Raw genomic sequence first — 26,121 nt, 5'->3', positions numbered from 1 at the left:
AAAAAGGTAAAAGCACGGAATCATGAACAATCTCCCACCCTGGCTTATAAACACCGTTCAATGCAAACGTTATGATCATATGGAGGAACCTAGAGAATGGTGGACTCCGCTTGCTTATCAGCCACTGCCACCGCAACGGCAACAGCAGCGCCGAGGATGGCACTCTCAGGCGCGGGCTCCAGACGGATGCAAGGTTCCTCGCTCGAGTGTTGCGATACCTTGGCCAAGCTCGTCTCTCGGGTGAGCTGGTTGATGTAGGATTGGCAGCGGTCGCGGAAACCGGGGTATTTGTTGATGACGCTACCGTCACATGCGATTGAGAGACTTTCAGGGTTGGCACCGCTCTCAGTCACTGTAACCGGCCCTTTACTTGACGATGGGGTGGGTGGCACGTCTGGGAATTCAGCTTCGTTGCGTAGGCACCACATGCTGTGGATTGCCGTAGCAAGATAGCCCGCCGCACGTTTCGAGACTATCTGACACACTCTGAGAAGGAATTTGAGATCCTCCTGAGACGGCGCACTGGAGAAGGTGTGTTCCTTCTGGAGAAGAGCGGCAGATGCAGTCAGGAAGGGCGATTTATCGGCCTCAATAAATGCAACGATACTGGTGTCGAAAGAGTAAGCGTCACGCATGGAATGTGGTAGTTCCCCACCAAAGAGGTGTGCGGTTTCAACAGCCTCGACGATGATCAGTCGAATGATTTCACCAAGGTACCGGCCGGTAGCCATGTACTCCAGCGGCTGGTAACCGGGTCTAAGGTGAGTGCGGTTCAGAGTGTCATCCCATCGAGTCATTGGTAAAACCCCACCACCAAACATGCTCATTTCGCTGTTAATGATAACGTGCTTGGCGTAGTCGAACCAGCCGGCAGGTCGCGTGCCAAACTTGTTCAGCCCAATTGCATGGACCGGAAAGTGGATGGCCACATTGGTGCCGGTCCCGAGAATCAGAGACATGCGAGTAGCTGGGTCGACGTATGCTCGAGAGAGCAATGCAGCAGAGCTGTCGTTCACTATGGCATCCACTCGTACATTGAGATCGCGCTTCTTGCACGATTGAACGATGAGCGCACCCAATTCCTGCCCAACAGTACCCATGGAGCATAAGAACCCCTTGCCCATATGAATGACGAGACCACTGCTAGCCGAAGTCTGTTCAATCGGAAATGACCATGACAGCCCCATAGAAAGCGGAATCTTTTCACGTCCATAGTTCGTGCCGACCTCGCGCAGCATTGATTCGATCTTCTCGGCCATCCAGTCGAAGAAGGAGGTCCCCTCCAGCAGTTTCACCTCGTTGTCTATCGGTGAGGAGGATACACGCAGAATCTCCATCTTCCCCTGCCCACGAAGCTCAATCAAGGCCACCCGCATCGTTGAGCCGCCAACGTCGAGCGCGAGAAAGGTCCCTTCCTCCTTTCCGGATGGTAGGGCATGGTTATATGACGGCAGCATACAGATCGGGCTAGACTCCAGGCCTGTCCTGAACTGCTCACGGATCTTCTCAGACATTGTGAGCATGTTCTGCAAAGTCAAGGGTGTCGAAAACGCCCGATCGATCTCATCAGCAAAGGCACTAAGAGCCTGACGGCGCCGAAAGGCCGCGCGAGCTGACTTGCGGGCCATATGTGAAGGGTCGCGGAATACAGAGGGGAATAGTAGCATTGCCTCGAGTGCAGCAACAATATTCGAGAATAGAGCCTGCATTCTATGCAGGACCTTGGCTAAAGCAGTCGACATGGTGAAGGAAGGCGTTGATTGGGCGACTTCCCAATTAAGAAGAAGAGGGCGATCAGATTGACAATGCAAGTTGGGATTGATCAATGGTTGAGAAGCAAAGTTGATATAAGCTTATCAAGGCGCACACCGAACAATCTAGAGGGCCATGAGGACGGGTATCGGAATATTAAGGGCGTTGAAGATGCACAAAATATCAACAGGTTTTATCGGAAGCTGGAAGTAAAGTAGTAGTAGCGTATGCCTGGGGCCCAAGGTAACACCACCAGATACAGAGACAGTCGGCAGTGGGACTAGGTTGAGTGGGAACTGGGAAAAACAACACCGACAGCAGCAATGGACCATACAAATGTCAAGCTGAAACAGTGTCTCCTCGTGGAGCTGGGCTGCTGGAGACTGGAGCGCCGAGAGGCGAGATCTGATAGTGGCTGATGTGGGTGTGGTTCGGGGCCTGGTCGAGCGTAGCAGGGAGGCGTCGTATTATTATTAGTATTTAGTCGTAGTACTGCTCGATCTCACCCCCGGAGTGTTGTTTGATAAGTCAGGAGCAAGAGTGTTCTGTGGTAGTGCAAGCGATGGGACCATGGACGACACCGGAGGCATGGATCAACGCGTCTCCATTCCCGGTGACTGCACAAGGTAATTGAAAACGGTTTCAAGCGCAAAAAGTTGAAGAGGAAAGGAAACAGAAGACAAGCAGATCAGAAAGGAATTCATCCCTCCATTCCCATGTTTCCTGGAGGTGGCACTGATTGCTCAAGAGGAAGGTTATTGTCTAGTCACGTACGGTAATTACCGCTCACTGGAGAATGGATTTGTGGAGAAAACAGACTGCTACCTTGCCTGCCTTGATTTGCTGTGCTTTTCCCAGAAAAGGCAAGGCAACTTAGTATACTCGGGTATCTCAAACCAGAGCTATCGCAGAGTATCCTCATCAGTCACGCGGGCTTCGCTTTCTCGGGTCAATATCTTTTATGTTTGTGCTCTGTACCCTAGACTCCCGCTCAGGCAAAAACCCCGACATCATGAGCGGCGATCCTCGAGCCTTAAAATTGAAGAATGAGTGGGCCACTGTTGAGATGGACCATCAGAGTTGCATTGGTAATTACCAAGTTCGTTTCGCGGAGTTCACCCATCCACCCCCGATCAGCAATGAAGGGGCAAATATACCGTTTCGAGACTGTCCCGTAATCATATTTCCGCAGATCTCGCCATGTCAGCCTCAGCCGAAGAAATTAACTGAAAACTTGGCTTTCTTGGGGCGGATAAGAGTTGACATGGTTTCTCATCCAGCGCGTCGCAAAAAGTAAGTAGGTACGACTCTAAGGGAGGAGTTATCAGACAATATGTCTTGGATCAATCAGCTTGCTGCGAGATCAACCACCTGTCGCACCGTCCCTGTTCAGTCTTGGTGTGTCTGCGACGGTCAGGTCATTCGGTGCAACGGTGGTAGTCGGTCTAAGGATGAATATTGCGGGAACTGTTACACTGGCCCCCGCCGCCCAGCCTTTCTGATTGCTTCACTCTATTTTTGCCGTTGCGAATCGCATATAATCCAAGACTCCAGAGAGCCAATTCCTCATTCCACGTATTCTGTTCGCCATCCCGTCCAGCCGTCCATGCTATCTAGTGGCTCGCTTCCCCTTGAAAGCTGGAATTACCCCTCAAGGTCCTCACCGAGCCTGTCGGACGCTTAACCCCTTCATTCCAGATCCCTTGCCAAGCCCTGATTCGATATGAACTGATATAGCCACGCGACTCCCTCCGCCGGTGACTGTAGCATCCGGCTTCGGGTTGCGCCGAGTCACATAGTGCCTGGCAGGCTCACACAGTGTCTCGCACGAAGTGGTTTGTGTATGGTTTTGTCTTCTCCGCGCAGGATGGATTTCTGGCGTCTGCTGTGCTCTCGCTGGAAACATTGTGTGCCATAATGACCAAGACATTCATCGAATTTCTGACCCAGGGTCGTACAGCTTCTCCGCAGGGTCTCTTTTATCATGCTTCTGAGTTTCAGCACATTAGCGTCTCGCAGAGCCTTTCTGTGCTTGGTAAGATGACGAGCTCATGACATCACATCCGCTAGTAAATATACCAATTGTAGCTTTTGCGGCACAGCCAAGTAGTTGCACTATTCTACATACGCACCCATCGCAATGCCAGCATCAAAGGTCCAGGACAAGAACGGCCAAGAAATCCATGAAGGCGACTACGTCTTCACGAGAATCCGCGGAGGTTCCCACCAGGGAAAGGTACGATTCCATCTGGCACGTACGACTAGTTTGAACAAGGCGTCGACCGGCAGTAGTAGTGACTTGTCGTTCTCCAGGCTTTCTGGATCTCCTCTGCTGCGTTCAAACCAGTAAAATTCGTGGTGATGACTGATGGTCGGTAACAGGTCGAGAAGATCGTCACCGACGAAGAAGAAGCAGAGAAGGAAGATGTGAAGAATCCTCCAAAGGTATGACCAGGCCCGTTCTGGAATTCTCTATAGAAATCAAGCCAACCGTGTGTGATCCCTAGGTTATTTATAAAGATCAACATGGTCACCGAGTCGCGCATAATCCGGGGACATTGGAGAAGACACAGCCGGATGAGTGAGGTCAAGCGTACGGCGGCTGTATCATAGTCTCCTACCGGTACATGATTCAGATTCAATTACTACATGATTGATGAGATAGCGCAGTCCCCTGCATCGATTCACTGGGCCCAGTTATAGTAGTACCTCGGTAGATAGATGCTATCAGCCAATGCTGAGTGTGCATGCAGCGGGCATTCAGAGTTCTGTACCATTAGATGTTCAGTAGGCTGTTTGGCGTCAGCGGTGCTTTCCACCTATCAACTACCCCAAAGCACATCATGTCAGCCTTGTTCCGTTCAGTGTTTCCCCTTATCCAACCTCAATTTCGTCTTGGCTAGATGTTTGGCATTCCGTGCAGCAGTTCTTTTCCAACATTATCATGGAAGTCCGTGGGCAAGAGCTAGTTTTGAAGCGACCAAGAAAGGTGCTTATTCGTCAATCGACTCATAGCTCAATATCCAGTACCTCCAGGGTGAGGTTCGTGGAAATCTGAAAGATAGCCGAGAAGGTTGTGAATCTTTTATGGTCTTCGTACGTGGCTGGTGTATCGGATTGTCTGGTATATTGGGGCACAATAAACCGAGCAGCGCCTCAATAATCCTCATTGAATGGCTCGTGAAGAACGATGGACATGCAAGCTCGCCTCTCAAGTCGCTTGACGATGCAGAAACTATGAGTCAGCAATGCTTCGCACTTTCTGGACCAAGTCATCAATCCAAGTAGGATTCATAGACCATCAAGAGTATACATCAATGGAGCATTGGCCTTGCGAACAGGGCATTGTATGTCAATAAGAGCAATCCAAGTTGTTCGTTTCTTTGCATACTAACAAGGCGAAAAAGCCCATAACACAACTAGTGCCAGGGCGCTTAGTCCAGGCACCATATGCTGATTTCACCAGGTGTTGTCGAGAAGAAATGATCTGGATCACGGGCCGGACTGTCCGTTGGTCGACGCGTGGGTCAGACTCACCAATGTGAAAAGCGCCAGCTATAACTCCATATAGACACAGTTTAATGTCATTGTCTGTTTCCGGTCCCGGGGCGGATTGCTGAGTAATGGTTGATTCGGATTGGCCGTCACTTCGCGATCAGCAGATATCCGATCAACATGCATCCCAAGTGCATACTCTGAGCAGTGATGGCGTGGGCGAAGTTTCAATGCTCGAAAGGTTGGTGTCTCAAAGGTACAGACCGGTCTGCGTTATGCAAGTACATAATGCTTAATCTGCATTGGGGATGCACGAAGTACAATCCCGCTTTGTGTCCACGTGATCCGCCATGCGACTTGATAACATCTCTTACGCCAACATCGAGAGCGCTGTGTTGGTTCAACTCCATCGCAGCTTGGTGGCGTCTTAACGGACAGGGAAGAACGAACTTTGTTTTGTCACTCAATTCAAATATCCCTTGAGTCCGAAGTTTGAAAAAGCCTGCTAATACAGACTGCGTATGCTTGCTCGCGCCCGCATGCGATACTCGAATGAAGGCTGGCAAGTCACTGCCCACAAGGCTCAAGGGCCGGTGAGTATGAGAAATCAAGAGAATAACCTGTCATAAAAGGGTAAGTAGTAAATAGAGGCTGATCGGGACGGGCTAGGGTTGAGCTTGTCTGTGATATGCTCACAGAGTGGATCATTTCGTCATATAAGGCTGCAATGTCGCGATTGGATGATATTCATTTCCTGACTTTATAACCGATGTTGCCTGTCCTGAACAGCATTCGACGTTAGGATTAAGCTTTAGGAGTGGAAGAAGCAAAAAAGCATTACGTGGGTGAGATCGACTTTTTTACCTTGCATGCAACCTCTCGCATCTGGCGAACTCGAAAATGCTCAAGATTTGCGCCAAGGCAAACGATATCCATAACTAGTTCCCTCGAATCCTTCTTCGGCAACCTGCCAAAAGACTCAGATGGACTCACAGACTGAAAGTGCGCTCCAATCCTGACGACGCCTCGTCTCGTTTGCCCCAAAACCATCTCCGTGGGTCGATAAATGGTTTAAATAGATTGTCATTTCGCCCGGAACTCCAGATCCAGTCAATCTGTTGACTGAACACGAGCGGTCGCTTTGCACGATTCTTATTTGCTCACCAGAGGGCAGCCTCGAGACGGACGGTTCGCTGGTTCTGTGGACACCTCCACGAGGCCTCCCAAGCCACATGCTTGTCCTCGACTCCTCAGGCGCTGAAAATGGACCCATTAATTTAGAGGCAGAAGTCTCGGTCATTTATCCGAATTGACTAGCCAAGACCTCACAAACAATCCTCAATGGTGGAAATCGACTATACTCGACGATTTTGGGGTGGGGGGAGCACTTGACTCGGCAAGCACGCGTGAAGCTGAGAACGACGCATTCGGCCCAAAAGAGATGGGCTTAGTTCGAGACAGCCTGAAGCCAGCATCGCAGGACCGTGGACGCCGGGTGGTCGTTTCAAGCCTGGTTCCTGCCGTTGAAGTCGTCAGAAAACGAACTTATCAGGCCAAGTCTCCCCACTCAGGATGTTGCCAAGCGCGTCCGCTCCATTCGTTCGTCAGCTTCCATATCAGCGCTTGCGTTGTCAGTGGTTATTTTTTACTTGCGGAGATTGCGGAGTCTGACGACGTTTCTCCTTTTTGACTTCGCTTTGCCCAACTTTTCGAGCATTATCTGGTCTTAAACTGAACTCTTCTGTCAATATCCCGGTCTTGAGGCCCTTTGAACGAGCGGGTCATGACTTGGTGGTCTTGTGCATAGAAAGTATATCTCTCGTTCTATGCATAATTTTGCGACTCCAGGGAGGAGCTATCCTAGCCACTCACTCACGATGTTATTTGCCTCGATGCTTGTGTCACTTGCCTTTGGCGATGCCTTTGCAGAAGCTGAAAATGACGATGACTTGATGTCTTTTGTCACCCTTCCAAATGTACGAGCGCTCAAGTTTGACATCACATACCAAGACCGGGACGCTGTAGCTCCGGGCTACTGGTTTGTTGCGCCGTACGGGGTCATCGACCCAGAGGTTCCAACAAATAGATATCAGCCCTGTCAAATAGGGCCATATATCTATGATGCGGATGGAATGCTAATCTGGGCCGGGTCTTGCATGTTTGACAACCGGAATGTTTTCGACTTCAAAGCGGCCAACAACATCGACGGCCAGTCTCATCTTTCATTCATCCTACAACATGCATACCACGACGACGGCTCAGACAAAGGCTATGGTTATATCCTGGACCAGAATTACAACGAAGAATACAAGGTCCCCGTGACCAACAACCTGGGAGCGTTCAATATGCACGAGTTCAATGTCCTAGACGGTGGAATGACGGCACTGGCCTGTTTGTACCGCTCCGAGTACACGGATCTGTCTGCTCTCAGCCGCCCTGAGGATCATGGCTGGATCCTCACCGGTGGCCTGGTCGAATTAGACACCAAGACCGGAGAGGTCTTGTTTGAATGGAGCTCCTTCAACAATGTCCTGGTTGACGAGTCTGTCAAGGTTCACAGTGATTCGCCGGGTGGTAACCGTCCGGGATGGGATTATATCCACGTCAATTCAGCTGACAAAAACGCACTGGGTGACTATCTTCTGTCGGGCCGATTCACGAGCACGCTCTATTATATCTCGAAAGAAGGCAAGATTGTCTGGCGGCTGGGTGGGAAGTACTCTGATTTTGACATGGATTTCACCTTTTCCAAGCAGCACCATGCGCGATTTCTGGAATCTAACGGGACGCACCATCTCGTCTCGTTCCTGAACAATGCCTCGGATGAGGGTGAAAATGAAGAGGACTTCTCATCAGCCCTCTACGTCCAGCTTGACACCACCGCCTCCCCCATGACAGCGAGAGTAATTAGGCGCATTATTCGGCCCGACAAAGGCCTCACCCGTCTACGCGGTAACGTACAGGCGCTGCCTAATGGCAATACGTTCGTCGGGTGGAGTGAGCGCGGCCACCAGAGCGAACATGCCGCGGATGGTAAACTCCTCATGGAGGCCAAGTTTGCATCACCCCGATTCTCATCGTACCGTTCGTATAAATACCCCTTTACGGGACGGCCTAGTTCTCCGCCTGATGTTGTTTCTTCGGTATACGGCACGAGCGAGATGGATATGACAACTGTTTTCTACGTTAGCTGGAACGGTGCCACTGATGTCGCGTCTTGGAGATTCTACGCACGGTCTTCTGAAGGTGGTTCCCCGGTGTTGGTAGGAGAGACAACCAAGACGGATTTCGAGACGATGTACATTGCCGAAGGATACCTAGACTGGGTATCCGTTGAAGCAGTTGACAGGGACGGCAACCACCTAGGCAAATCAGAGGTACATAGAACCACAGCTCCGAGCAACTGGCAACATGCCGGATTTCACAGCGGAAGCACGCCCGAGCCGAACGACCCAGGGGCTCTGCGCTCGGCCGACGAAGAGCATGAGGAAGGGCATGAGCATGGTATGGACGACATGGATATGGGCGATACAGAACCACATCTTGATCCCCAGGAAGCAGCCAGGGCGGTCGAAAAGGCGTTTGAGATGGTACGCGGCGTGGGTGGGCTTTTGATCTTCATCCTGGTCACTTGCTCCTTGGCCGGGCTCCTGGCCGGCGTCTACTGTTACCTTCAACGACGCCGTTCGCGCGCATACTACGAAGTTCCATCGGACGAGGCCGAGCACGAGCCTATGGCCCCTTCATGATACCCATATTCGTGCTGTAAAACTTCACTTCTTGTATTATGAGTTACGTACCCATTGCTACTTCTAGAGCGACCTTCAAATGCCTCTTGGCACCTTTTTTGCTCCAGAAAGCTTCGTCAACTCAGTTAAAAAACAACCTAAGCACCTTCGATGCCTTGATATGCCCAGCCATCTCCCTTGCCAATTTCTCGTCCTCGCGCACCTGCAGCGCAACCGGATCCATAAGCCTCGCTTCAAGTTCCGCCTCTACGTTGCGAATCTTTTCCTCCGAGGCATGGGGATACCCCAGGTTCACCTTCACAAACCGCAACCCTCCACCATCTCCTCTCTTTCCGCCCTTTCCGCTGAAGGCCAACAGCGCTAACGACCAATCCTCCCCGACTTCGAGATTGATAGGCGCATCAAAAATGGCCATGTGAACATGTAACACATTCAGGTTCGTCAAGGCGTCGGCCATTCTCTCACACACCACAAACCAGTTTTGATCACTCCGTAGCTTGATGGGGCGGTACTGTGAGAGGCGAGGCTCGTTGTACATTCTGTGAAGCAGTTCGACGTGCTTGATTGCGCTTTTCGCAATAGGTGAGACGGAGTCAAGGAATCTGGAGATGGCCTTTGTTGAATCAAAGACGAACTGCGTGCAGGAGTATAGCAGACCGACTGTATCCACTGCGGATTGCCTTGAGACGAAGAGGAGAGCGAGCTGAGGGGGCCATCTCCTGGGCTTTTTGTTCGTAGTGTTTGCCTTCGCTTGGGGCTTTCCCTTTCCCCTTCCCTTTGTCCTTGGCTTCTCCGGCAGTGACAGTCTTGCAGTTGAGAACGAGTCTTGCGGGGCAGAGTATCGACAGCAGCTCATAATGTACCCAGTCTCGGGGTCTCGTGTACGCAACTGGTGGTGGTAGAGACGGTAGTAGCGACTCTGGGGTTCTTTGGCTCGGATAATTTCGAGGCGCAGAGGCAGGAAAAGATAGCTGTATATCTGGTTTCGAATCTCGGGTGGGAGCTCCATCTCGAGCGATGCTTATGATATTTTAATAGTACAATGTGAGAAATAGATAGGATGTTGTATGTTGTGGGAGAGAAGTTGTCTTGTGAGAGTTGTGTTAAGAGGGGGTCTATAGATATGTAATATTCGTAACACAAATACAGCCCTTACCAACACCAGGCCACCAAGCACTCAAAATAGCTCCTGCCTGCCGGGTGCGGCTTGCCTCAGTTTCACCTCATCACAAGTCACAGCTCAGAGCAAGCTCACCCTCACACCATCTCTTTTCCCTCACCAGTCATTTCAGTCTGTCAATGTCGATCCACCACCAGCGCCGCCCCTATTCCACCTCTCCACCGACGAACAAACCTCCTCAATCGTCTCAATACAGTCGCTCAAACTTTAAGATCCTGCCCTTCATTACAATCATCGCCATCGGCACCGCTTCTTACATCTTCCTCGCAAAGTCCCGCGCCGGCGGCCGATCTGCAGCTCCCCGATCCCAACAATAAAATCGCATAACCCCGCCACGTTTTACCACCATCCCACAACTCACTTGAACCTTCCTTTCGTTTCAATTCAACTCAATTCACCCTCAAAAACTTAACCATCCAAAACTCTACAAAGAACTTTGGTAACCAAAAAATAATATCATCAAAATGTCTCGCTTCTCCCCGGAAACCACAACGGTCGTCTTCCTCCTCGGCGGCCCAGGCTCAGGCAAGGGCACGCAATCCACAAACCTCGTCCGCGACTACGACTTCACGCACCTATCCGCCGGCGACCTCCTCCGCGCCGAACAAGTCCGCCCCGAATCCCAATACGGCGAGCTCATCAAGTCGTATATCCGCGAGGGCCAGATCGTGCCGATGGAGATCACCGTCGCGCTGCTCTCGAACGCAATGGCGGAGAAACTGGCCGAGAACGAGAAGAGCAATTCCTCTGCTGCAAGCACCGGCGGCAAGGCTCGCTTCCTCATCGATGGGTTCCCGCGCAAGCTAGATCAGGCGGTGTTCTTTGAGGAGACGGTTTGTGTTTCAGAGTTTACGCTGTTCCTTGATACCTCTGAGGAGGTTATGGAGAAGAGGTTGTTGAAGAGGGGGGAAACGAGTGGGCGGGATGATGATAATGCGGAGTCCATTCGGAAGCGGTTCCGGACGTTTGTTGAAACTAGCATGCCTGTTGTTGATGCGTTTGAAGCGCAGGGCAAGGTCATCAAGGTTGAGGCTACGGGTACTATTGAGGAGGTTTATGCGAGAATCCAGGCTGGGTTTGAGGCGAGGGGTCTTAGGCCTGCTTCTTTCTAATTCCCCTTGCTAGGTTCATGACTTTGGGAGACTGTTGAGTATATATATATATATATCTTAGTTAGACTTGTGCATACGAAGAGCTGATACTGTACTGCACTGCGTGTGGAGTTCTGTGGAATGTTAAGTTGTTGTTATTCAGTACTCTAGAACCAATGAACTTGAATAGTCATTACATTTTATTTCATGATTTTGGTACGGCATTCCATTACTCAGCCGCAGCCACCTCCTGGGGACGTCGGCGCTCTGTCTTATTCTTGTCGCTCTTCTCCTCTGTGTTTGCCGCGGCAGCAGCAGCAGCAGCCTCCCGGGCAAACCTCTCCCGCTCGCTGCGAATAACTCCAAGGACATTCTCTAAGCTTCGTCGCCACACCATCAGACGACCCTGCACTTCAGCCCACTGCTTCTCGCCAAAGACACGGTAGGTGGCGCGGTGCACGAGGAACTCGCCTCGCAGCTGCGAGAGCTTGCCCTCGACGAGTCCTGCGCGGATAGTGTCAATAACCCACTTTTCGACTTCCTCCTGGGGCACGCGGAGCGACGACGCGATGGTCTCGTATGAAAGAGAGCGAGCGTTGGGCCCGGTTGTGGTGGTTGCAGCGGCGGCTAACGAGGCGAGGGTCAAGAGACGGATCTTGGTCTGCAGGGCGTCGGCGTGCGGGGCCAGGGCGTTGTCGGGGAGGATGTTGGCAACGGGGGTGGTGGAGATGAAGTCCTCGTAGGCGTCGACGGTGTCGGCGGTGAAGATCTCGAGGAGCTCGAAGAGGGCTGCATCGCTGGAGCGAAGGGCCTGGACGGCGTCGGCGGCGGTCAACGTGGTGAAGTCGAAGACGGCGGGGTGGGTGAGAGCCGCGGTCAGCGCACGCACGGCCAGATCCCGGGCGGCCTTGGATGAAGCCTCGGCGGGAGGGATGGTCTGCAGGGCCTCGACAATGTGAGACTGGGCCCAGTCAAGGTCACCGGCGGCCTGGGCGGCGTCGGCAATGGCCAGGTGCAGGCGGCGGGCCTCCTCGTCGTCGAGTTCCCAGGCGGAGCGCCAGTTGGGCAGCTGTGCGGTCAACTGGGGCTTGAGGGCATCAAAGGCGGCGGATGAGCCAGACTGGCGGATAACGGCGACAACGGCCAAAAGGACGTGGAATCGGCTCGAGTCGGAGGGGGCGAGGGTGTTGAAGATTGTGGACAGAATGGCGATGGACAGGGAGGCACCGAACTGAGGAGAGGATGTGACGGGTTTGGCGAGGTAGGAGCAGATGCGGGAGAGGAACATGTCAGGGTCGGAAGCCTGCTGCACGAGGTGGATGAGGAGGTTATAAGCAGGTGTGATCTCTGTCGAGCGTCGAAGTCAGTTACTGAATATCCTATCCCCAGGTGTGAAAAAAGGCGCACCCTTCTCCGGCGCTGTGCTGAGCACGGCAGCCGAGCCAACCAACTTCTTCAAGACCTCATCGCGCTTGCTCTGGTCGATCTGGGTATCATTCTGTTCCTGCTCGCGGAGGGGTTGCAGCAGCGGGGCGAGCTCTGTCTGGATGGGCGAGTCCTCCGACTTGTTGAGGGCGTCGAGGTAGGCAGCGAACTCCTCGGAGAGTTCTGAGAAAGAGCCCTCAATCAAGAGGGTGGTTGAAGGAGCTGGCATGGCGAATGAGTGATCGGAGAGAGGAGGTTGAAGTGAAGCCTGAATCGAGTTTGAGATTCTTTGATTTTGGCGGTGGAGAAATTTCTGTGGGATCAAGTCTTGGCACTCGCCTTGCCTTGCATTTTACTGCTACAACAACACAGCCAGAGTCCATACTTCAACGTAATCTGATTAAGGAATATATTAAACATTCGTTATCGTAATCATGTTCAGGCTTCTTCCTTCCTCAACTTTCGCCCATAGCGAATGCAACTCTTACAACATGCCGAAAGCGACAACCACCACGGTCGCAAATCCAGCCAACCCAAAGTTCTGCATCAAGCTCATTGCCCCATCGGTCTCGTCGGGGCTGTCAGCCGAGTCCGTAGTGGTGGGCGTGCTAGTAGCCTCATCCTCGTTGGTGGAAGTGCTGGTCTCGGTTGGCTCCGAGGTAGTACTACTGGTGGTCGAGGACGAAGTGGTGGTAGGCGCAGAGGCGTTCAAAGTGCCGCACGAGTTCAGACCCTCTGTGCAAAGATCATCACCGTCCTGGGTGGTTGAGAGATTGATGCACTGGCCGTAGTTGGCCTGGCAAACATAGTAGGGGATGGTGTTCATGTAGGGCTCTACATTGGCGTCTGTACCGTTGGCGCAGGTGCAGCTGAAGTCAAGAGTGGTCTGTGGAGAAGATATCAACAATCGGTTCCTGAAAGTTTTTTTTTTCTACCACAGGAAAACGTACGCGGTCACAGCGATTGGCGCTGGCAGCACCGCCGCAAATCTGAGGGCAGGCATTGGTCTGTCCAAGACACCAAGCAGCTGATTTTGTTATTAATACTCTTCGCCAATTATAAAAGGAGAGAACGTACACCTATCCTGTTGGGTGACGAGGCCAAGGTTAAAGCCAGTAGGAAAGGTGTAGTTGGAGGCGAGGATGGGGGCGGCCAGCGAGAGGAGAAGCGTAGTGTAGATCATTTTGACCGGTCAAGATGAAAATCACAAACAACAATAGATTGTAATCGTGCTTCGTAGCGGAGTTCTGCCTGCAGAAATTGGAGAATTGACGCGTAATGGAGGCGAAGACTCAAGAGGAGAAGAATTGGGGAATGAAAGGGGTAAACACCAATAAATAGTCCGTTGTCCGGCACTGCCAGCGTTGTTGCTGCAATTCAAGGAAGGCGCGGAATTCAAAAACAGGCTAAAATAGTTTATTGTCCTTGTTTAATCTCAACTCTATGCAGCCAAATTTCTTGTTGATAAGAGTATAATTTGAATTTTGGAGATATTACTCCGTACTTCTGTATCAGTTCAGCACACTACGTACTATAGCCGAGGTTCTCCACCGTTCCTCTCGTCCTGTAGTTGACCTTTAAACCAATAATTCTCGGACGTTGACAGCTTGACTTGGTCTTTTACAACCCATTGAAGTTGATTGAACTCAGCGGATAATTGAAGAGGGGGAAAAGAAATTAAAAGGGCAAAAACACATCAAAAATGCCATCCAGTGACACCCATCTGTACAGCACAGACTACATCGAAATCCCGACCTACTCCCGCAAATTCAAATCAGAAACAGGCGAAGATGGTTTCTTCAGCCAGACGCTTGCATCCGCCGTCACAATCCCAAGTGTCCGGACCTTTCGCCTGACGAGTCTCCAACCCAGCCTCCCCTCCCAGCCACCCTCATGGCCCTCCGCAACCACCCCACCAGTTCCAATCGCTGTCCCCGGCGCCGATCTGCTGATGCATCTTACGCTTGCGAAACCGGGAGTCTGCGGCCATCCGGATACGGCGCATGGAGGCGTGCTGGCCACGATTATCGATGAGGCCATGTCATTGGGCGTTACGCTGTATGCGCCGGAGGCTGGGGAAGCGGGGAAGTCGGGCCGCATTCGGTCGAAAATGTTTACGGCACAATTGGATATGCGGTATAAGAGGCCTGTCGCTGTTCCGGGGCACTTGGAGGTTCGGGTGAGCGTTTTGGCTAAGCACGGGAAAAAAGTGTGGGTGAAGGCGCAAGCTGTTCAGGGCGGGGAGATTATGGTTGATGCTGTTGCTTTTTGGTTGTTGGTTGCTCCAGCACCGGCTGCGAAGAGTGTTTTGTAATGTGGTATGCTCCGTAGAGTTGTCTTCGTATATATAGAGTTGATAGATACGGTAAATAAGTGTATATATCTACATCTAAATCTTTGACTTTCCCCTCTTCCCGATATTGCGACTTGCGCTAACAACAAGGCCAATCTGGGTAGATAACGCTATGATTTCTCCCTTTTGGTCCAGTACAGTAACATCCAAGTCTGTTCTCCCGTCTTGGAGCTGTCTTGTCACCACCCGACTATACAGCCACTCCTTGCCATCCAATGGCAGCCTCTTCTTGAGATCAATGCTCAGCGTCACCGTTGGAAACCAGTACTTCGCCGTCGGTCCCGCCCCGTTCTCCGACGCAGTGGTCCCCGATGCCATTGTATCGATTCCATCCAGCGCCATGGGGAACATATCCGTAAGGAAGACAACACCCTCGTTGCTCCACCGCTGAACGTGCCCATTAGGCTTCAGGCGCGCCCACTGATCCACGATCCCGTTCTTGCGCTTCGTCTTGTTTGGGTCGACGCCGAATAGCTCGACCTGCGTCGTCGCGCGTCGGAATTCACTGAATGGCGCATCGAGTCGAGCCCACGACGCATCAGCCCCTGTCTCGCCTAGCCGGCGCAAATCCACGCTCCCATCGCTCGCACTTCCGGGAACAGGCGCGGGGTGCAGCTCCCATTCCGTGCTTGAGGAAACGCCCACCTCTGCGCTTGCGGGGCTCACCGTGATATAACCGGCTACCTTGACTTCCATTGCATCTTCCCCGCTTTTCCCCACTGCAGAAGAAGCGTCTTTATTCTGCAGGAGTTCAACGTGTATGCTGCTCGTCCTCTTGCCCAGTTTCATATCGGTGACTCTTAGTGTTGCGGGGCCGGCGGCCGTGCGCCGCAGGAATGTCAGGTGCATTGATATCGGGGTTGCGGGTTCGGACTCGTATAGCGATGGATGCGCGGAGGCGAAATGGACTAGGGCGAGGCGGTAGAGAATGGAGCTTGTGTAGCCACCATGGGGGACTATACTGTTAACAACAATAATCCAAAGTAAAGTGTTTAGGGACGTATGGCGGACCTGTTCCGATGCAGAAAGCATCTTGGAGAAATGCGGAGTAGCGATTGTCGCCGAGGGGCTTAACAGTAACGGCATCCTCGAAGAAGGCGCCATGCGCAGGTTCAGGCATCTTTGCCGATCGTATGCCGTCGAGCGACTGTGAAGAAAATCTAAAGAGAAACACAAGGGAAGTTGAACAACGGGTGGTGTTCAACTCCGCAATCTTTTAAGGAGTAAATACCTCGGCTCATGCGCTGCCGAGCTTTGGGTCACTCGGTTACCCCATGTTTGATGGGAGAACTTGTATGCAGGTAATAAACAGTCGATTTGCCAGCTTAGCTGAGTATATCTCTTGCTGCATACCTTATGCCTAACAGTCAGGCCAGAGATCTCTTCATTTGTCAAAGTTCTCTACACATGAACACAATTTCATTGGGTTGACCACCCGAACTATATATATCAACCTAACCCATTGCAAAGAGAAAGTACATTACTACTCTCCATCTTTCGAGCAAATGCTTGCGAACCAAAATGCATCATTCAGTAGCGGAAGGCTCTAGTATGAAGAAACGACTAGCTCCAGAACGTCCAGGACCGGCAATCATGTCCAGGAGATAAAGCCCTAACACTCCCCGTCCGTCCTTATCCTTACTCAATACAACAATTCTAAACACCGGAAATCACTTCCCTACGGTCTCCAGGGGTGTCTGTGTGGCCAGGCTGGAACCCCTACAACCGACCTGGATTACTTGCTTAGAAGTTTGTTGATTATAGCTCTTGATGCTATAGTAATGATGATATGTAGTAGAAATGTACCGTGTATGATTCGTCGTACTCATTAACATCTACCTACAAACCTGGCAGCATCAACACCGTGTTCTTCTGACTATGCCGAACCCCTAGCCGACGTCTTTGCAAGCCTCTCTAGGCAGGTAAGGACTCCTGTAGCACGTTAACATATGATTCAAATAGTTAAGAGGAAAAGAAAAGATAGAGCGTACCTGCAACTCCTTGGGTCAAGGTCGCCCGCGCCTCAGTGCTCCTTGACCCAAGTGTAACCGTCATTGCATAACTGACCGCGTGGGCGCACTCTAGCTTATTCGCCCACCGGAAGACTGGCTCGTCGTCACGACTGTCTCCGATGGCTAGGAGCAGGTCTGGTCTACCTCTGCCGTCTGCTTCCTTGAGGCAGGATCGCCAGGCGAGTTCTGCGGCAGACGCTTTGTTTGTGCTTGTTGCTTCGACGACAAGGACTCCGTCGACCAGGATAGCGTGTACTCCTTGGTTGGCGCACGCGTCGTTGATGTGGTCTGCGCACTCGGAGGCTAGGCGACTGGCTGCTGGGCGATCTTCTGCTGCTTCGTAATGGAAGACGAGCGAGCAGTGGCGCTGTTCGATCCAGCTACCCTCTGCACGGTCTTTGTAGTACTTTAGGATATGCTCGACCGCTGTCTTCCATGCATCGGTTTGCACTTGATTCGTCAATTTTGACCACGTCTCTGAATAAGGCTCGCGGATAAAGCATCCGTTCTCCGCTATCAAACCTAACCCAGAAACTAGGCGGAAGAGCCGCTCCAGTTCCTCGGGCATCCGCGCACTCATCACGTACACCACATTCTTTGGGTCCTCGGTCAAGTCAGCTAGGGTCGTGATGGCCCGCTGCGGCGTCGTAACGATGATACTCTTTGGAGAACCCCAGGACGCCAAGGTGCCCTCATAATCTAGAATGATGAGCCGTCGCTTCGCCTGTCGGTACCGTTCTTCGAGCTTATTCATCGGAAGCCGCGGGACTGCCATGATCTCCCGCGACGATTGCTCGTGCCAAACCCTGGCTAACGTTTCGCTGAATGATTTGACCCAGTTCGAGGTTGAGTTTTGCAGGACAGCCTGGTGACATTGTGTCCACACGCGCTGGCGCTCGTCTTCGCTGCGCGAGAGGGCTGTGTTGATTGCATCTGCGCATTGGTGATAATCCCAGGGATTAACAAGCAGTGCGTGGTTGCCAAATACAGACGCACTGCCAGTAAACTCGCTAAGAATTAGGGACCCATACTTCTGGGCGCCATACTTTCCGTCCTGGCAATAAACAAACTCGTGGCTCGTCAGATTCATACCCTCACGCAGACTGGTAATCATCATCGCATCAGCGACCGAGATCAAAGCAAGATATTGTGGGAAAGCAAGATCTTGTTTCAAAAAGACCAAGGGCTGGTGTGCAAGCGTAGAGTGTGTCGAGTTTATGCGCATGACAATGTCAGAGATCATGGCCTCCAGCTCTGGCTGCTCCGTTGTGCTGGTAGCCACCTGGACCAAAACCACCTTTTCTCGCCACTCCGGATGCGTGTTGAGGAAGAGCTCATAGCTCAACAACTTCTGCCGGATGCCACGTACAGAGTCGATCTTGTCCCGAGCCACAATGAGCCGCTTGCCTGCGTAACGGTCGGAGATCGTCTTTATCCACTGCTCAACATCTGCTGCCTTTCTCCTCTTGTCCCATGAGAGTGGGTCGATACCGATTGGGAACTTGTTTACGTTCACAAAGCGATCTTCCAGCTGCAGACCATCGTTGGTCGCTTCGACGCTTAGAATGCGACTGCACGTCTGAAGGAAATGCCGACAGTACTCCTCCGTCTGGAAACCCACCAAGTTTGCGCCAAGCATACCCTCAAGAAGCTCTTTGCGAGGCGCGAGGCATCGGAACACCTCTGACGACGGGAAGGCAACGTGAAGGAAAAAACCTATTTGTGCGTCGGGAAGTAGCTTCCGCAGCATCGCCGGAACCAAGAGTAGATGGTAATCTTGAACCCAGATGGTATCTCCTCGTCTCCAGTTACGGGCGATGCGGTCTGCAAAGGCTTGGTTGAGCTTGACATAGTAGACCCACGAGTGATCCTCGTAAGCTTTGCTCTTCGGATTGTCGGGGATCTGATAGTGAAACACGGGCCAAAGGATCGTCTTGCAAAAATGCGTATAGTGACCGTCAAAATCGCTATCGTTGACTTCAACTGTCAAGCTGTCGTACTCGCCTTCAAGTTTCTCGGAAATGGCCGCCTTTGTCGACTCGGTCAATGCGTCGGTCGGCATGCCCAGCGTGCCCACCCACACTTTGTCCTCAAGCTGTCCACTCTCAGCGGCGGACCGCACGGCGTTGCGCAAGCCTCCGTTGCCCTGCTCTGCTGTCGTAATCTTCCACTCTGTCTCTGAGAAAGACGGTTTCCTGGTATGATGCGTACGAGAAAGCTTTCTCGCATGCCTGACCGGGGGCTGCGATGTTGGCCCGGTTTCCTTTACCGAAGCCGTCTCTGAAGGAGGTGCCAGTTGCTGGTGTTTTAAAATAGAAGGGGACGCTGCAAATGCCGACTGTGGCTTGGGCTGGTTTAATGTAGTCCTGACACCCCATGCGGGGGAATGGGCTTCGCTTTCAGTTAAATCATGCTTATTGTAAGTGCTAGGCTCCGGAAATGGGTACTCGGACTGGTGCGCGTCAGCCTTTTTGAGGTCGGCAGTGAAAATGCGTTCATGATCTGTAGTTGCGCCTGGAGTGAGACCAACATTAGACGTCTCGTTGCGCTTCTCAAACAAGCTAACTGCAGGATTAGGTGTTGTGGCCACGGGCTCAGGCTGCGTTTGCTTCTCTGGCAGATTCGCTGATGTGGTCTCTCGAGGAGACTCTGGCGAGCTGAAGCTGACCGTATAAGGAAGGAATCTAGGGGAGTTAGCAGATATAGAACAAAATTGCGTTGGAATGGTGGGGAGGCTAGTACAATGAAGCGATGTAAACGGTCATCCTGAAGTGGTTGTGTCTAAGGATAGACCAGCTGTAGAGGTGAATATTAGGGGAAAAATTAGGAGGCCCTTATATGAGGGAATAAATGATGGAGGAGGAATCAGAGGGCTCGGAACTACTCATGAAGTGCAAATTGATGTACACTCCGAAAGGAAGGAAAAAATAAGCAGCGACTGAGGTGAAGAAATGTCAAGGCTCATGGATACGTCATTCAATCGTCTATTTGTCGCTGGACCCAGCCAAGCTCGACCAAGGAACAGGACCGACAAGGCCAACAGCTCGGTATGGATTCCGTCAATCGCTTTTCGAGGTCTGTTTTTCGAGAGGCATCCAGAACATTACAGAGCACGCTACCGGAATAATAATATGCCCACATATTTGACTAGAGGCCCGAATCCGATGCCATTTCTTGGGCCCCGCTCCACATCCTTGCCTGACCTTGAAATTTCCCTGCAACACCCAATCTTCCAAGTATTTTCAGAAACATCTACTAGGTAAGACTAGTGAAAAGACAATTTCTGAACTCTTTTTGTTTGTTGATACAATAGAGAATAAAATCGCAGAAATTATCCCTTTGAAAGAACAGATTTTGGCTAAACTCCTATTCCATTGGCCTGGAAATAAGTATACAAAGCATGGGGAAAAGACTGCCCCTCGGATGAAGTATCAAACACAAACTCCCATACACCATAGTTACCGAAGAAGATGAAGATAATAGAAATAAAAAACCATGGTATAGAACAACGATAGTACCCTGCCTTGACAGTAAAGTCGTGTCATAATGGCATCAAAATAAGAACACATATGGGAAGGTAATGGCCGTTTGGAAGCGTATTATGTCAGGACAAATGCCCCTATTAACATGTAGCCTCTGTCGAGGGATGTTGCTTTACATGACAAAAGTGCACTAACTTACCGTTGCACGGCACTTGTCGTCCCCTCGGCCTGGGGTTGTACAACACCTGAACTAGGTGTAGCCAAGGCATTCCCACTGGTAGATGCCATCTGCGCTTTCAGAGTTGCCAACTCTGCCCTAAGCCCGGTCACTTCATCTTGAACTGATCGTATATACGTCCACAGTTTTTCCACCTGATCGCGCTGCTGTTCAAAGAGACCCGGATCGTGAGAAGCGTGGTTAATGATTGTTTCCGGCGGAGGATGGTTGCTCGAGTGACTATGTGACGGAGTATGTTTGGCAGTAGTCGGGGGCGGTTGCACTGAACTCTGTGCATGAAGGGAGAAGCGAGGCTCGGAAGATCCCAGACCAGGTGGTGGAGGTAGCTGAGGGGCGCCGGGTTGAGGAGGAGGAAGACCCAAACTTGGCGCGGGCTGAGAGGGACCTGCCCGACTGTATTGCGAAAACGAGTGTGTGATACCGGGTGAGTGAGGACGGTGGTGAAGTTGTACATTGCTTTCCGATCCGTGGCCCAATTGATGTGAAGACAGAGCATTCGGCGACAGTGGTCTTGGACTCTCCGTCACGTTTGGAGGCGCAAAGCCGGTTGGTGGATTCGTGGAAGGAAACGCCTGTGAAATGGGAGACGGCGAGCCACTCGAGCCGCCATGGCTCGTAGGAGGAGGAAAGAGTCCGCCAGGGGACGGTCTGCTAGCAGCGATGGGAGGATATGTGTTTGTCTGACGCGGTTGGTAGCTGCTTGCGCTGTTGGAACGGGCAATGGAATCCGTGGGTAGGTCGTGTTTCTTGATGCTCGGCATATTATATCGCCGTTCTTCATCCTCGTCCATGCGTTCCGGTTCGGCATACATGAGGCCGTCCATGGCATCCTCGGCGCCTGCTGCACCGCCGTCGCCGTATTCATCTTCAGGCGCATAACTCCCCATGCTTGCCCTGCGCCCAGCGCATCCCCCCTGGCCCTTGTTGTGACGGGCTAGAGCGTCGCCACGGGCGAACCTGCGACCACATTTTGGGCAGATATGCGGTCTCTCGCCTGTATGAAGCTTTGTGTGTCGTTTGAGATCATGGAGTCTTCGGAAGCGGGATTGGCAGGTTTGGCAGACGAAAGGCTTCTCTTGGCTATGCGTGAGTAGGTGGCTCTTGAGATTATGATGCCTTGTGAATTCGGTAGCGCAGTATGGGCAGCGGTGCTTCTTGGCAGATGGAGACCGCTGGCCAGCCTTGTTCAAGCCTGAGCTTGGCAAACTGAGCCCACGTCTTGGATCGTTAAAGCCCCCTGTAGGCATTGGGTATGAGAAGGCTTTGTTACTATTGTCTTGATGTAACTCGCTGTCATGGCGATGGCGGGGACGGTCACCGTCTTGTGAGATCGAATCTTCTATAGGGCCGGGACTTGCTACAGTCGAGGTGTTCATTAGAGATGTGCCGTTATCTGCGGTATTGAAGACCGGTTCATGCGCGTCCCCTGCGACTGAATGAGCATCCACTTGCATCTGGTCTGAAGGTAGCGGGTCGCTGATCGGGACAGATGGTTGCTCAAGAGCTTCTCGCGCTACCTGCGAGCTATTCTGCTGCTGTTCTCTCTGAGGTTCAGACTGCTGAGAGCCATTTGTCGCCATCGTCGACATGGTAGGCAACGACTCCTTCGAGCGGGTGACGTTTAATCCAGCGCTAGCAATCGAGGTGAGGCTCGAGTCGGGCTTGGATTGTTTCAGGAAAGCAACGGAATCCGAGGGGTTCGAAGGCGCAGGCAAAGGGTTAGAGATAGCGACGGGATCGTTATTCGACTGCATCAACGCGGCCATGGGTCCTGGATGCTTCGCGCTACCGTGGAATGGTTGATGAGAATATGCAGTAGCTGCGTGTACGGAAATCATGTCAGCTGGATGGAAGGTCTCTTGGCTGAGGGTAACAGGATGATCGTATATTGGATGACCATTGGCTGGACAAGCAGTGAGGGCGGAACAATTACTAAAGGACGAAGAACGAAAGGGACAAAAAAGTCAAGTAGGATGATATGATGAGGTCGGGGGGGAGAGGGGGACAGTGGAGGAGATGTATGAGAGGCACTGTCGCGTGGGGCGCTCACCAAAACCCGAGTGTGGCGCAAGCTGACGGGGATGTTCAGCCTTTGCAATGTCCAGTCAGACACTTGGGCCCGAGGAAAATGGGCCTTGCGGGTAAAAATAGCGATTAGCCTTGCAAACAGGGTTGGAATGCCTTTCTATCCACTCGATGAGAGCGTGTTGTGGGTTCAACCCATCTGGCGGAAGGTCTTCTGAGATCGTGGCGGGTGCGCGGTGGGATCGGGATGCTCAACTAGGCTGCAGAGCAAGAAAGGAGCCGCGACAAACGGTAGTCAAGGGGATGAACATGCAATTCTCCGTCACTGGGACGCGCTTAATTGGTAAGCGATGAGCCTGAAGGCTGCTGCTGAAGGTATTGAACCAAAATAGCACGACTGATGAGGCGATAGAATATGAGAAGGGCCAGGAAGCTCCTGGGAACAACAAATGATGTGTGGGATTCTGGCGATGGAAGATCAAGGGAATATTTACAGTATGCAGTAGCAACAAAGAGACGCAAGAGGATGGACAATCGTTCGAGCTGGTAGTGGGTTGGGAGGCATGGATTGGTGACCGGATTGATGCAGGAGTAATCGGAGCAGCAGCTCGGCGGCTGGTCGCAAGGTCAAGGACGAGACGGACTGTTTCGGTTGATGGGTCTTCGTCGGGTAATTTGCAGATAAATGGCAGTGGTGGACAGCGCAAATGGAGCTGGGGGAAATGGTGGAGAAAGAGAAAAAGAAACAAAAGCAAATCCGAGTGGTATAGGCGTGCGAGATCGATAGCCAGGAGCCACGAATCAAGCTCTTGAGGAGAGCGAAAAGAGAAGAGAGCTGGAACAACTGGACTGGAGCATGATGGGGACAGCTTAACACGAGGAAAGCAAGTCGTCAATTTGTCAAATTTCAAATACCGTCCGTGACCTCATTACACGCGGCTCTTCATCCTTCGGCCCTGGCAGGAGGTCACCCCGGACGTAATTTATAAATTACCGGTTGCCCAGCCACTGCCACATTCAAACCCAGGAACAAGGAAGGTGCAATGTTGATGAGCGCCTGAATTCAAAATCAAGATATAGGCCCTTTCTACGCACCGGGGAGCTTGATGTTTCTTCGAAATCTCCTCCTGAAATCGCTCCAAGTTTATTCCATCCTTTACCATGTCAAATAATGCAACCTCGCTTCAGACCCCTAGGCTCCAGGCTATCAGACACCAGCAATTACGGCGTCACTAGCCACATGACTAGGCTCTGATATTGCTTATGCCATCAGGCGTCGATTTAGAAATGTGGAACTTGTGGCAAGAACAAAAGATCCCGAACCAGGGATCTTGCTTCTTCAGAGCCGCTTCGCTCAGACTCTCAGACTGTTTCTCAGGCCCGGGCAAATAATATAATCGTGCTTGATCACAGATTCACATACTCCCACACAGGCTCTCATTGGTTAATACGACCTATCGTATTGAGTCCTTCCTCAGGTGGCACGGAGAGGCACTGTATGACAGACCGTCAGCGAAGCATCGTTTGAACGGTGAAGATCAGGGAAGCACAGCGAGGCGGTGTTAGATGCTGAAACCTGAATTGTGGCGGGGGATTCAATCGTACGAAGCTGTCGCCAATGATCATCCACCATACGGAGTTCCTTGCATGGCTACGGCGAGTCTCAGGCGCAGCGAGTGGCTGAGCGAGGCGACCTCGACCTGAAGGCTGTGCCACCATCTGTTGGATTTTGGGCTCCTCCATGCCCTGCAGAGTTCAACCAAGAGCCCAGTCTGAGCTTTCACTCGATCTTGAGAAATGAGATCTCTTGAATACTAAATACTACTATGGGGCACAGGGATCGCTCGTATAGACGTGGGACGATTGACAGCTCCCTTGTCAGTTTCTCCAAGGGGAGAGGGATCATCGACAGATTGAAGCCTCATGAACCCTTCATCTTGACTATTGGAGTGGCGCGCTCTTTCACTGAACCGACTCGAGTCGCATCATATTCTCTGGCTCATAATAAGCCTTGATAGTCTTGATTCCAATACTCGATTCGTATTGACCAACCTGGGGCGAAAGCTTCTTAGGTGATAACACAGGGCACTCTGCTCCTAAAGCAATCTTCAAAGGTAATGCATTCAAACTACAAATCGTCGGAAGTTTTTGAGTCTCAAGTCTCGACTCATCTTGCTGCAGAAAAGACTTGTTGTGAGGCTTGAGCCGGGGGATGTGCTGGCTTTCTAGTAGTAGTCTCGTCGTCGGAGTGGTTTGCATCGCCAACTGAAGACAATTGCTGACTAGTGACATGGACGGTGTGTTGGACAATCTGCCTATCTAGAGATAAATTGACAACTCAGTTCCAGGAGGCTAGCTGCAGGCAAACACGCTTGAACAAAGAAGAAGTGTGAGAACTATGCAGTTGGCTGGCCGGAACGGGCCTAAGGCACCACCGCCTGCCTTGATTCTCGACTTCGACTCCTCCACATCTCTCATCTCGACTCGGCTCTTCGGATTCACGTTCTTGCTTCGTTAATAATAAGACTTCAATTCTATCTTTAGATCGGTTCCGTGTCAGGACCCCGAAGCTGCTCTCCCAAACGGCCTCACCAAGCCGAGGAAACCACCTTCTTCGATGCCAGCGGTTCTAGTATACGCCTCATTGGCTGGCCTAGGAGGCGATCAACCCCGGCGCTAAGTTGAAGCACCAAACAACCCGTTCCGCCACGCTCATTCGCTCTTGGGGTGACAGACCTGCATCGAAAGCGTGAGGACCGAGAGGTTAAAGGGCTTGGTGCCGTCTGGAGTCTGGGTGACTCCCGGCAATCTCCACTGTGATAGACCAGGGCAGCTGCTCCAGTAATGAGCGGGCTATCCAGTCACAGCGCTGCTTGCCCATACCTCCCTGCGAGTTTGACCGGCTGCCCATGTTTCTGGCCAACTATTGACTTTGACTCTGCCCAATCAACGTCACACTCTTCGTTGCTCTGCATATTGCTGGGCGCTTACTGCCATTTCGCACGGCCGGATGGGATGTTGTTCGAGCATGGCTCCCCTCCCCACTCGCTGCGAAACCGTGACTGCCGCCCGGCATAGATAATCGTTGCTGTCACGCCGCTCCAAACCATCTTGTCGCTTTTCCTCCGTCTCTCCTCTTGCTTTTAACGCAACATTCATTTCTGGGTTTGACCACTGGTTTGCCTCTTGTTACAAGCAGCGCAGGGTTCGCCGCTCCGTCTTCAAGAGTCCATATACACAGGCCAGTTATAAGAACGAAAAAGCAGGTTATTAGAGGATTTACTCGAGCAAGGTTTGCTTCCTAGGACTTTCATCAGGC

General features: G+C 51.9%; 12 protein-coding genes across 12 annotated transcripts; 4 read left to right on the top strand and 8 right to left on the bottom strand.

Annotated features, from left to right (window-relative positions):
- Positions 1–89: 89 nt before the first annotated feature.
- Positions 90–1,742, bottom strand: BJX68DRAFT_264205 (putative hexokinase; the record flags this gene model as incomplete). Its single annotated transcript, XM_071044914.1, has 1 exon — positions 90–1,742. The coding sequence occupies one exon, from the start codon at positions 1,740–1,742 to the stop codon at positions 90–92; it is 1,653 nt and encodes a 550-aa protein (XP_070901713.1).
- Positions 1,743–3,274: 1,532 nt separating this feature from the next.
- BJX68DRAFT_231376 (uncharacterized protein) lies at positions 3,275–3,990 on the bottom strand. Its single transcript, XM_071039333.1, has 2 exons — positions 3,855–3,990; positions 3,275–3,787 (listed from the first exon to the last, which is right to left on the bottom strand). Exon 2 carries the CDS (start codon positions 3,680–3,682, stop codon positions 3,413–3,415), a length of 270 nt encoding a protein of 89 aa, XP_070901712.1. The 5' UTR covers positions 3,683–3,787; positions 3,855–3,990; the 3' UTR covers positions 3,275–3,412.
- BJX68DRAFT_264204 (DUF2945 domain-containing protein) lies at positions 3,893–4,337 on the top strand (the record flags this gene model as incomplete). The annotated part of the gene is made up of 3 exons (XM_071044913.1): positions 3,893–3,988; positions 4,135–4,197; positions 4,260–4,337. 3 exons carry the CDS (start codon positions 3,893–3,895, stop codon positions 4,335–4,337), a joined length of 237 nt encoding a protein of 78 aa, XP_070901711.1.
- Positions 4,338–7,124: 2,787 nt separating this feature from the next.
- BJX68DRAFT_253705 (uncharacterized protein) lies at positions 7,125–8,996 on the top strand (the record flags this gene model as incomplete). The annotated part of the gene is made up of 1 exon (XM_071042758.1): positions 7,125–8,996. One exon carries the CDS (start codon positions 7,125–7,127, stop codon positions 8,994–8,996), a length of 1,872 nt encoding a protein of 623 aa, XP_070901710.1.
- A 60-nt stretch (positions 8,997–9,056) lies between these two features.
- Positions 9,057–10,063, bottom strand: BJX68DRAFT_20935 (uncharacterized protein). Its single transcript, XM_071037708.1, has one exon. The coding sequence runs from the start codon at positions 10,003–10,005 to the stop codon at positions 9,118–9,120; it is 888 nt and encodes a 295-aa protein (XP_070901709.1). The 5' UTR covers positions 10,006–10,063; the 3' UTR covers positions 9,057–9,117.
- Positions 10,064–10,225: 162 nt separating this feature from the next.
- Positions 10,226–11,416, top strand: ura6 (uridylate kinase ura6). The gene has a single exon (XM_071039332.1). The coding sequence runs from the start codon at positions 10,641–10,643 to the stop codon at positions 11,286–11,288; it is 648 nt and encodes a 215-aa protein (XP_070901708.1). The 5' UTR covers positions 10,226–10,640; the 3' UTR covers positions 11,289–11,416.
- On the bottom strand, positions 11,417–13,033 carry BJX68DRAFT_231363 (PCI domain protein). Its single transcript, XM_071039331.1, has 2 exons — positions 12,675–13,033; positions 11,417–12,614 (listed from the first exon to the last, which is right to left on the bottom strand). The coding sequence occupies exons 1-2, from the start codon at positions 12,919–12,921 to the stop codon at positions 11,497–11,499; spliced, it is 1,365 nt and encodes a 454-aa protein (XP_070901707.1). The 5' UTR covers positions 12,922–13,033; the 3' UTR covers positions 11,417–11,496.
- Positions 13,034–14,161, bottom strand: BJX68DRAFT_231361 (uncharacterized protein). Its single transcript, XM_071039330.1, has 3 exons — positions 13,770–14,161; positions 13,643–13,719; positions 13,034–13,578 (listed from the first exon to the last, which is right to left on the bottom strand). The coding sequence occupies exons 1-3, from the start codon at positions 13,873–13,875 to the stop codon at positions 13,177–13,179; spliced, it is 585 nt and encodes a 194-aa protein (XP_070901706.1). The 5' UTR covers positions 13,876–14,161; the 3' UTR covers positions 13,034–13,176.
- A 59-nt stretch (positions 14,162–14,220) lies between these two features.
- BJX68DRAFT_20831 (PaaI family thioesterase) lies at positions 14,221–15,043 on the top strand. The gene has a single exon (XM_071037693.1). The coding sequence runs from the start codon at positions 14,395–14,397 to the stop codon at positions 15,004–15,006; it is 612 nt and encodes a 203-aa protein (XP_070901705.1). The 5' UTR covers positions 14,221–14,394; the 3' UTR covers positions 15,007–15,043.
- On the bottom strand, positions 15,044–16,247 carry BJX68DRAFT_20830 (thioesterase family protein). Its single transcript, XM_071037692.1, has 2 exons — positions 16,057–16,247; positions 15,044–16,001 (listed from the first exon to the last, which is right to left on the bottom strand). The coding sequence occupies exons 1-2, from the start codon at positions 16,163–16,165 to the stop codon at positions 15,082–15,084; spliced, it is 1,029 nt and encodes a 342-aa protein (XP_070901704.1). The 5' UTR covers positions 16,166–16,247; the 3' UTR covers positions 15,044–15,081.
- A 586-nt stretch (positions 16,248–16,833) lies between these two features.
- On the bottom strand, positions 16,834–19,915 carry BJX68DRAFT_20712 (putative alpha,alpha-trehalose phosphate synthase subunit TPS3). Its single transcript, XM_071037660.1, has 3 exons — positions 19,800–19,915; positions 17,037–19,741; positions 16,834–16,977 (listed from the first exon to the last, which is right to left on the bottom strand). Exons 1-3 carry the CDS (start codon positions 19,820–19,822, stop codon positions 16,922–16,924), a joined length of 2,784 nt encoding a protein of 927 aa, XP_070901703.1. The 5' UTR covers positions 19,823–19,915; the 3' UTR covers positions 16,834–16,921.
- An 819-nt stretch (positions 19,916–20,734) lies between these two features.
- Positions 20,735–22,615, bottom strand: BJX68DRAFT_253701 (C2H2 zinc finger protein; the record flags this gene model as incomplete). Its single annotated transcript, XM_071042757.1, has 1 exon — positions 20,735–22,615. The coding sequence occupies one exon, from the start codon at positions 22,613–22,615 to the stop codon at positions 20,735–20,737; it is 1,881 nt and encodes a 626-aa protein (XP_070901702.1).
- Between the last annotated feature and the right edge of the window lie 3,506 nt (positions 22,616–26,121).

Source organism: Aspergillus pseudodeflectus (assembly GCF_044049435.1).
Source record: "Aspergillus pseudodeflectus strain CBS 756.74 chromosome Unknown BJX68scaffold_10, whole genome shotgun sequence".
NCBI lineage: Eukaryota > Fungi > Ascomycota > Eurotiomycetes > Eurotiales > Aspergillaceae > Aspergillus > Aspergillus pseudodeflectus.
Note: the sequence above shows the minus strand (reverse complement) of the source record. Positions and strands in the feature narration are given on the sequence as shown.

Excerpts from the sequence above, each read along its gene's own strand:
- BJX68DRAFT_231376 (XM_071039333.1), bottom strand. The coding sequence starts at position 3,682 with ATGTCTTGGTCATTATGGCACACAATGTTTCCAGCGAGAGCACAGCAG.
- BJX68DRAFT_20935 (XM_071037708.1), bottom strand. The coding sequence starts at position 10,005 with ATGGAGCTCCCACCCGAGATTCGAAACCAGATATACAGCTATCTTTTC.
- ura6 (XM_071039332.1), top strand. The coding sequence starts at position 10,641 with ATGTCTCGCTTCTCCCCGGAAACCACAACGGTCGTCTTCCTCCTCGGC.
- BJX68DRAFT_231363 (XM_071039331.1), bottom strand. The coding sequence starts at position 12,921 with ATGCCAGCTCCTTCAACCACCCTCTTGATTGAGGGCTCTTTCTCAGAA. Across the intron at positions 12,615-12,674 it reads CAGCACAGCGCCGGAGAAGG|AGATCACACCTGCTTATAAC; the intron begins GTGCGCCTTTTT and ends GACGCTCGACAG.
- BJX68DRAFT_231361 (XM_071039330.1), bottom strand. The coding sequence starts at position 13,875 with ATGATCTACACTACGCTTCTCCTCTCGCTGGCCGCCCCCATCCTCGCC. Across the intron at positions 13,720-13,769 it reads CGTCACCCAACAGGATAGGT|CTGCTTGGTGTCTTGGACAG; the intron begins GTACGTTCTCTC and ends TAACAAAATCAG. Across the intron at positions 13,579-13,642 it reads GCGCCAATCGCTGTGACCGC|ACCACTCTTGACTTCAGCTG; the intron begins GTACGTTTTCCT and ends TCTTCTCCACAG.
- BJX68DRAFT_20831 (XM_071037693.1), top strand. The coding sequence starts at position 14,395 with ATGCCATCCAGTGACACCCATCTGTACAGCACAGACTACATCGAAATC.
- BJX68DRAFT_20830 (XM_071037692.1), bottom strand. The coding sequence starts at position 16,165 with ATGCCTGAACCTGCGCATGGCGCCTTCTTCGAGGATGCCGTTACTGTT. Across the intron at positions 16,002-16,056 it reads TGCTTTCTGCATCGGAACAG|TCCCCCATGGTGGCTACACA; the intron begins GTCCGCCATACG and ends TTAACAGTATAG.
- BJX68DRAFT_20712 (XM_071037660.1), bottom strand. The coding sequence starts at position 19,822 with ATGACCGTTTACATCGCTTCATT. Across the intron at positions 19,742-19,799 it reads ACCGTTTACATCGCTTCATT|ATTCCTTCCTTATACGGTCA; the intron begins GTACTAGCCTCC and ends TAACTCCCCTAG. Across the intron at positions 16,978-17,036 it reads CTTGACCCAAGGAGTTGCAG|GAGTCCTTACCTGCCTAGAG; the intron begins GTACGCTCTATC and ends AACGTGCTACAG.